General features: G+C 33.0%; 1 protein-coding gene across 2 annotated transcripts; it reads left to right on the top strand.

Moving 5' to 3' along the window:
* Positions 1-484: 484 nt before the first annotated feature.
* OTX2 (orthodenticle homeobox 2) lies at positions 485-7,266 on the top strand. 2 transcript variants are annotated; one of them, XM_077264723.1, is made up of 4 exons: positions 485-712; positions 4,273-4,490; positions 5,238-5,389; positions 5,676-7,266. In XM_077264723.1, exons 2-4 carry the CDS (start codon positions 4,394-4,396, stop codon positions 6,294-6,296), a joined length of 870 nt encoding a protein of 289 aa, XP_077120838.1. In that variant the 5' UTR covers positions 485-712; positions 4,273-4,393; the 3' UTR covers positions 6,297-7,266. The 2 variants fall into 2 exon arrangements, with proteins under 2 accessions (XP_077120838.1, XP_077120833.1); XM_077264718.1 differs by having other exon boundaries at positions 5,226-5,389.
* The last annotated feature ends 2,734 nt before the right edge of the window (positions 7,267-10,000 follow it).

Raw genomic sequence — 10,000 nt, 5'->3', positions numbered from 1 at the left:
ATACTTATACACACATATATATATATATATATATATATATATACACACACACACACGCACATACATAGTATCTTTGTATTGCATTGTGCAGTGATTATGATCACTATATGCTTAATCCCATGTTCTATATTATCCTACCCATACTTTCCCTTTTGATAATAGATAGGTGCCTATATTTCCTCAGTCAGTGCAGTCATCAGTAATCCTAAAATCTTCTGACCTAACCCCAAACTTATGTGTGAAAACTTAGAAGTGTCCATCTGTGTGTAGTATATGTGTAGGTTGCTGTGCATCCAGTGACTGGAGCTGCTGTGTGCTGCCTGATTGTCCTTCTGGAGCAGCAGTAGCCTCCTTCCTCCTTCCCTCCTTCCCTCCCCCTGTTGTTGTTTTTTTTCCCCCCTCTGGCTTAGAAGTGTCAATCACCTTCCTTCTGCCATTGGCTGGAGAGTTTGCGTCAAAAAGTTGCCAGTGAGGCTCCTTGTCTGCAAATGTTCTCCAGAGAGGGACAGAGCCTGAGCTCTGAGCGAGTAGCACCCAGGACCCTCCTCCTGCTCCCCCTTTGTATGTGGAGGCTGAAGAGGGAGATCACAGCTTTTAAGCTTCTAGTTTGCTCTGAGTCCTCCCAGGAAGAGAGTTTTTTTGTTCTTTCCTTTCTATTAAACCAACTTGGTTCGGGATAAAGACCCTTCTATATTTGCAAAGCATTTGAAGGGTAAGTTCATATTTAATAGCAATCTATTTATTTACAAAATGTCTATTTATTTTTTATATAAATTATCTGATTGGTTTTTAATTAGAATCGCTCATACATACATAGAAGCAGCTAGATCTATAAATTAAAATATGTCTTCGCTTAATTAACAAAGAGCCAATTAAGGTATAATCCCAAATACAGAATATTGGGTACACATTGCTGCCTTCATGGCCCCGATTTACCAATATTCATTTACATGGCATCCAACAAAGAGCTAATACACAATATACCAGTAGACAATGCTAGATGTAACGAATCCACAATCACCCCGTATATATAATAATGAAAAGGAGGTTTATTAAAATAATAAACTGATTAATTAATAGGAGGCTATCAATTTAGGATCCTGATAATTATATCAATATATATCCTCCAAAATAGAGAACCAGGTTATGAATTCGTTCAGGTATCAATGAATGCACAAATCCTAATAATACTTTACATTATGTTACCAGATTAATTAACCACTAGTGATGAGAATTACCTGCACATAATAATAAGAATACTTAGTAATGTTTAGAATTTACCTATTAGGTTTGCAATAACCAACCTCCTCCACCAAGGATCCAGTCCAGGCTATACATAGAAGTCCATGTAAACTCCATTCTTTTTTTTTTTTTTTTTTGTAAACTTAAATCTGTGTCTTCATTGAGATAATACACAAACAGTGCTAACCAGATAATTGAGGAGGCGGGGAGTCTCATCCCCTTTTTCTCTCTCTCATTCTCTGGGAAATCAGGGGGGTATTTTATTTCCTACATAAAGCAGAAATAAATATTGGTTGCTCAGTAAATTCATGAGTGGATTTTAATGATCGGTGTTAATCTACAAATAAATAGTATTAAACCTCCAGTTTCCCATTTATCGACAAACTGGTTTCTTCTTCAGTTTCAGATCAATAAGCTTGTACAAAGGAAAAAAACATTAGATTTTACTTTAAAAAAAATCAACAAAATCTGCAAATAAACCTATAGAATATGGATGAAACATATCTAGCTTGTTTAATTTTCTATTTTTGTATGATTACACCCCAAAAAATGCATCTTGAATGTGCACGAGTCCTGATGACAGATGTTACAGGCAAGAGCAGATGCTATGAGATAATTAAAGAACAAATAATTACACAGCGAGTGGTACAATGTTTTACTGTATGAAAGCACAATATTTATTTTAGCAAAAAGTCCATTTTAAGAAAGAATTGGGCGTTATATTTTTATGTTCTAATATTGATTTTAATTTTGTATCTATTCTTATTTTTCTATATTTTTTACCATCTTTATATTTTATATGTCAATCATTGTGACTATATATATATATATATATATATATATATATATATATATATATATATATATATATATATATATATAATTGGTATTGTGCTGTTCCACTTATATATGTATATATATATATATATATATATATATATATATATATATATATATATATATATATATGTTTATTAGATAGATAGATAGATAGATAGATAGATAGATAGATAGATAGATAGATAGATAGATAGATCGATCCCTAGGAAGAAAATATATAGTTTGACATCTTTAGTGCTATAATGGTAATGATACAATGACGATATTAATTGTAATGCAGTCCCAATATTTAACAAAAACACCAATATTTGGGTATTGTCAGTAATTAAAGGGAAGGTTGAAAAACTGGTGTCAGAGATAAAAACAAATGATGTCACATTGTCAAAGTGTCTATAAATTCATCCTCCGGGGTCTTGTGCACTTAGTTGTGTTCTGTCTTTTCTTATTGTAGAAGCAGCATGTTTGGGTGTATGTGTTTTTGTTTCTTAGCTATCATGCAGAAAATTAATCAGCCCCAATGCTTTGCATGGCGTCCTGTAATTAGGGAACTTGTGCCACTCAGATTATCTCGTTAATTTATCAAGAAAACATTTATTATAATTAATTCTTGGGCGAGGTAATTATTATTGAGCGACTGGTTAGGGGGAAGTAGTGACAGATTGCACTTGTGGAACCGTTTACTGAACTTAGGCAAGTGGGGAGAGAAGGGGGGACTGTCTAAACTATGGTGTCTGGACAGTTAGGAAGCTCCCTTATTAATAATAATTTATAATAAATGCATTCATAAGTGCATACAGATCTAATCTGAAAAATGCAATAGTTGTCATTATTATTATTACTACTGAATATTGTAAAAAATATAACAAATATATTTGCATAATAATTATCTATATAGACACACATGTTACCAGACCAGAAGTACAGATATGAATAGTACAATTCAAAGCCAAAACGAATCACATTTTAGTTTGTTTTTGTGTTTTTTTTTAGTTTATCATGTTTTTAGTTTATCTTGTTTACAGACTAAAACAATTATAGCGTTCAATTAAAAAAAAATCAGTTTCAGAATGTATACATTTTTAGACATATGCTAATATTTAATTTATAATAATTTATTACCATGTGTAATTATGGCTTTACTTCACTATGAATTCTTACCAAACAAAAGTTATTTGTAAGGTTAATATATTAAAAACTAAAAAGTTCTTAATTTTACTAGCTTTTTTTCATTTCCTTGTGTTTTAATATTTACATTTCTAAAAAAAAGAAAGAAAGAAAAAAGTTATATTTAAATTGCATTTTTTTTTTCTTACAAGATAAAACATTACTTTAACGTTTCAATTTAAAAAAAAAACCGCTTATATGTAGATCATCAAATGCTTATCAGTATTAGGTACAAACGTAAGTGTTGTGTATTTTGGGTGCTGGGATAAGATAGTGATGTTTTCCTGGCTCTAACATTTGTACAAGTTTAGAAAATGTGCACCATTGTCATCCACGATTGTCCTTTAATTGCAAATTTAAAGTGCTGTTTGTTTAACTTTTACACTTATAATCAACATTTTTTTTTAACGACACCACAAAATCATTTGCTTACCTGTAAATCTAATTAGGATAAAGTACTAATTAGGTGAAAATGGCTTCCAATGATGATCTTGCTTAAAAGTCAAATTTGTGGTTTCCTCAAAAGTTCCCATTTCAACAGCAATACCAAGCAGCAGAATGCATTGGGTAATTAACATGAATGCATTTTCTAATAGGCAGCAGACTGGGCTGAAATTGGTTTCCTGAATTGTGTCTTTGTTTGTTACCCAAAAGGCTTTGTTTTCCCCCATTATTTATTTAGCCATGGAGTCCTTTGTCTCTGCAAATGGCCCCAATCAAGTTTTTGTTTGAGACAATTAGGCAGTGCTAGCCAATGGGTCTTATGCAAATGGCTACACTGGTTGTGTTGCACTGGAAGGCGTGTTGTATATAGGCATGGGTTGTAACTTTTATTTTTATGGACTCGATCTAGTCAGCATCCCCCCCTTAGTCCATAGGGCAGCTTGGGGGTCTAGGAGTCTAAGACCATGTGCAATAGTCTAGTGAACCTCACACACCAACATGTCACCATAGGCAAAGGAGCTTGCCTTACCTCCCTCCCCCATACACACTCAAATAAATAATCCAACTCCCATTAATTTATAGAAAACTGCACCAAAACGCAAGAGAGGATCCTTGATCTCTACCACAACCTGCTGCCACCACCACCTCCGTCACCACGATTCCAGACTGCTTTGCCATCTGTGCTCCAAGCCAAGATACTAGCATGATGTCTTATCTCAAGCAACCACCTTATGCAGTCAATGGGCTCAGTCTTACTACCTCGGGGATGGATTTGTTGCATCCGTCTGTGGGATATCCTGGTAAGTAGTGATTTAACCTGAACCTCAGGATCTAGATTTGAAGGGAAATAAGGGGTAGTAAACCAAGAGTAAACTACATCTTAAGTCATCTAACAAACAATATATATATTTACAAATATATTGAAGTTTAATGGGGATCGAAATTTGTGACTTTCTATACAATTTCTATACAATTTTTTTCATGTGACTTTCTATACATTTTTTAAAAAATATTAGTCAGTTATTAGTTTTAAAATCCCTCATATTTATCAGTGTTTTTTTTTATTTAATATGCCACTGTGCATTTTAATTATTCTGGTAAAGAAAAAAATATTAACTTACAAAATACTTAATTATTTTTCCCCAAATCCTCCACAAACATGCTTACCTTTTAGATAATGACATTTTCAATTATTTTCTAAGACATTATTTTAGGTATATATATATATATATATATATATATATATATATATATATATATATATATATATAATATATATACATATACACACACACACACACACATGTATATATATTTATATATATATTAGCTGTTAAAGTAATTTTACCATAGTATGTGGTTGGAGGAGCATTTATAAAGTTTACATCAACCCCGTTTTCCACGCTAAATACAAGTGAGCAAAAATGAAAAAGTTTAGCCACTATTGGAAAAAACTTCTGCAGTTGATCTCTTAGGATATGATGCAATAATTGTCCTTTTTCGAGATTGTATAAGACCAACCTAACGATCAATAGCTATGTTTTCAGCTACCCCAAGAAAACAAAGGAGGGAGCGAACAACCTTCACCAGAGCGCAGCTTGATGTACTTGAAGCACTTTTTGCCAAAACGCGTTATCCTGACATCTTCATGAGAGAAGAAGTCGCTTTAAAGATCAATCTGCCTGAGTCCAGAGTGCAGGTGAGGCTCTTCACCCTCATCTTCATTGTCACTACTTTGCCCTTTTCTCTACCTGTATATGTATAGATCTACTTTGGAGATGTTTTTTTCCCCTGATCCTGGAGCATCCTTTGCTCAATTATTGCAAGGTTTCCTTCTGAGCTGATCCTTTAGTATGCTCTGCAGCAGAGATCTTCAACCACCTGCAGTTCTTCCTTGTAGACTTTGCTTCTCGGTTTGCATGTCTCTCTGTCCTCAGGTGTTATACTTAATTAATTTTGGTTGTTTTTTTATTTTAAATTTCAAGGTGTGGTTCAAAAACCGTAGAGCTAAATGCCGCCAGCAACAACAGCAGCAACAGAATGGAGGTCAGAATAAAGTAAGGCCTGCCAAGAAGAAGACATCTCCTGCTAGAGAGGTCAGCTCAGAGAGTGGCACCAGTGGTCAGTTCACCCCACCTTGCAGCACCACTGTGCCAGTGATCTCCAGCAGTACTGCCCCAGTGTCTATATGGAGCCCAGCTTCCATATCTCCTCTTTCTGACCCTCTTTCTACATCATCCTCCTGCATGCAGAGGTCCTATCCAATGACATATACCCAAGCTTCAGGCTACAGTCAAGGATATGCAAGCTCAACGTCTTACTTTGGAGGAATGGACTGTGGATCTTACTTGACACCTATGCACCATCAGCTCCCAGGACCTGGAGCTACACTAAGCCCTATGGGTACAAATGCAGTAGCCAGTCATCTTAATCAGTCTCCAGCTTCACTGTCCACCCAAGCCTATGGAGCCTCAAGTTTGGGTTTCAACTCTACTGCTGACTGTTTGGATTATAAAGATCAAACAGCCTCCTGGAAGCTAAACTTCAATGCTGACTGCTTGGATTATAAAGACCAGACATCATCTTGGAAGTTCCAGGTTTTGTGAACCCTCAAAATTTGAACTTTTGTTTTTCTTTGTGATAAAGACACTTGGACTTTCCATATTGAGCCATGACTTGGTTGAAGAAGACAAAGACATTTTTACTCTCCTCCACAGAAAAATTCCTTGCTCGCTTTTTTTGTTCTGGAGTTGGAATCCCAACAAACTTCTCAAAATAAGGACATCTATTTATCCTGTGTCTCGATACATTCGTGATCACTATAGTTTTTAGCAAATGTGTTGGATGAAAGGTTTTTAAAATGAAGACCATTTTCGCTCAGGCAGTTCATTATCTCTCCAAGCTCGGGGTCCAGTTAGCACCCATAGCGGTGCCCAGTGTTAGCTACCAATTGGCATGGCCATGTGACAACTAAGATGGCACTGAACGCTTCAGGGCTGAGTGAATTGTGCTTGCTGATTGTCATAGATGCACTACTTTATTTAAGAAAAAAATAATAATGTTTATAAGGAGTCATTATGTAGTTTTTAAAAGACAATCAGTGTGTGTCTTACATAAATGGTCAATCTGTGTTTTTTTTAATTCTGTGCTAGACTTCAAAGCTGTGATCTCCTGTATTGTATGCAACTGTGATCTCCTCCTCAGTAGGAGTTCAGCTGTAATTTCATAGGCTGTAATGATAAAATAAAATCAGAGCCAATGTAACCCCCCTCCCCTACCCATCCCCCTTACTCGTTTACCAATGATGAACTGCAATGAAAACTTTATTTTAATGACTTTCCCCAAATCAATGAAAATCCAAATGGAAAATAAAATTAAAATGCATCATGGACTGTCGTGATCCATCAGTAATAAAGACTTTGCTTAGTATAATAGCACAATGGAGAATTGCAATTAATTATTAACCCATATGCTTGGGTTTGTGCAGACCTATATGAATATATATTACACATAGACCTTTCTTTCATGCTCTGGATCCAGCAAATATGTACAATTATATTAAAATGACTCTAGCACAACTTGTGAGTTGCTCTTTGATTGTGGATAATATTTTCGGGATACAATATCAGATCATCCTGAGATGCCCAACATATGCTGTGTGTATGGCAGACCTGGTTATTGTGCACACACAACTTTTTCTTTTTAAAGCTTAATTGAATCGCATCTCTTAAATGGGCGTTTGCTATAATTGATGCCGGGTGATTAATGACTGCTAGGTTCATGATGAGGCAAGGCAGGGGTTAAAGACACCGTACTTAGCATAGCTTAATTAACAAGCACATTCAGATATGACAGGAATTCCCTGTTTTTCCAGTTTTCTCCTTGCAGGCTGCTGGTATTCCACTTGCCACAAACTATTTTTTTTTTCTTTAATCAAACAAAGAGTAAACGAGAAAGAGAAAGGAATGAAAAAGCAGGAGCAGATGAAGCGGAATTAACGGGGGGAACAAAAGATGATTTAGAAAGTGGTAAACCTATAATTTCATGCACTAAGAAGGTGCTCACAACTATTTTCTAGGTGTTCATTGAGACTAGTTAAAAGTTTATGCCATATGTTGTCTCATATACCTTCTCTTGTATCACAAAGAAAGGAAAATATGATATATACAATCATATCTTATATGCAGAGAGCATATGAACATAATTTTGTATTTAATAAGTATGCATATAACTAATGTATCTATATTAATACATTATATATAATTCATTATGGACATTTTTATAATATAGAATAGAAATTTATATAAAAAAATTGTATACTATAATGTATTATATAGAGCTATATTAATTATATATAATGTGTGCATGTGTATATATATATATATATATATATATATATATATATATATATATTATATATATATATACACACACACACACACACACTTATAAATTATTTTCATATACTATAAATATAGATATATTAGTTATGCATATAACTATACATTTATATTACAATATATAATGTATACATTTGCACACTATAAATTTATATAAAATTATTACATATGTGTATATATACACATACATATATACACATATAGATATACATACACAAACACACATATGTACACATATACATACTCCTATATATATATATATATATATATATATATATATACATACACACACATACATACACACACACACACACACACACATGCACATTAATAGCTCGAGATTTAAATCCCACATATAAAAAAATTACCTATTTTCTATTATATATCACTTATTAAATATTGTTATATTCGCTTCACATAAGTAGATCAAAGTTTAATTTTTTTTACTGACTACATTAATTAAATCTTATATATAATCAATGCATAACAAATATCCAGATTAATCTAGCTCTCTAATTATAATAGATATATACAGTATATAGTCGGGTGACAAACTACATTGGTATTGCAATTTCTACTTCCTGCAGAGAACAAGGGCAACAATTCCACCCTATTAGCGAATCGTAGAAACACAAATCCAAAAATGAACTTTCTTACTAGAAAAAAAAAAGTTGCAGTTTATCTTCGTAATAGGAATCCTTCCATTTCTTGCTTATGATGATGGAAACGGAAACATCAATATTTTGGATTTCTTTCTACTTGATACATTTGTATCCGGCTCTGAAATAATATTGGATGTGTGTGGTGTATGTGTGTGTGTGTGTGTGTGTGTGGTGTGTGCATGTGTGTGTGTGTGTGTGTGTGTGTGGTGTTTGTATGTGTCTGGTATGTGTGTGTGTGTGTGTGGTGTGTGTGCATGCGTGCGTGTGTGTATGTATGTGTGTGGTATGTGTGTGCTTGTGTGATGTGTGTATATGTGTGTGCGATGTGTGTGTATATATATATATATATATATATATATATATATATATATATATATATATATATATACACACACACACACAGTGTGTGTGTGTGTATCTGCAAAGCAGTGTGAGACTGTGAGTGTGGGGCTGTGTTACTTGCCTCCAGGTCATTGTCCACTGTAAGGGGACATTTGATATCCCGAATTGTGCTAATTACATGTTTCTACACTTTACCGATAATGACCTTTAAATGTTCTAAAAAAAAAAAAAAAGATCAAATTTATACTGATTACAACAAAGGTCGTTATCAGAAGCAACATAATAGGACATTTCTTTTTCTTTCTTTTTTTCCAAACTAGTTTTGTTTTCTACACAAACACCTAAAAATCAAAGTATCCCTCAAAAGTCTAATGTTTTCAGCAGATAGTACGCTTGGAGTTAAGACTTATTATTATTCACCATCAGAAGCAAGAATATTGTAACATAACATATTACTATTAATTGTTACTATTTGTAACGATTATTATTATTGTTATTATTAATAAGTATTAATTGCTTTACATTCATTTATTATTAATCATTGCTATTAATTATTATTGATATAATAATGTTCATTATTAATATTTTTATTAACTATTTCTTATTTTTTTAAACCATCACTAGCAAACACAAAGTATGATTTATTACTCTCAAAATATTAAAAAAATATCAGAAGAATAGAAACACTACTTATAACATTAAAGTACACTAACATTCTTCCAATTTTGTAACGTAAAACATGTTAATAGCACAAAAAATACTATATTTGTTATATATATATATATATATATATATATATAATAAATATAAAATCAATAATATATATCACATATAATATATAAAATAAATATAAAAGTGCAGATGAGTAAAACGAATTCTAGATATTTCGGGTGGAAGTCGTCTAAA

Source organism: Ranitomeya variabilis, chromosome 1, assembly GCF_051348905.1.
Source record: "Ranitomeya variabilis isolate aRanVar5 chromosome 1, aRanVar5.hap1, whole genome shotgun sequence".
NCBI lineage: Eukaryota > Metazoa > Chordata > Amphibia > Anura > Dendrobatidae > Ranitomeya > Ranitomeya variabilis.
Note: the sequence above shows the minus strand (reverse complement) of the source record. Positions and strands in the feature narration are given on the sequence as shown.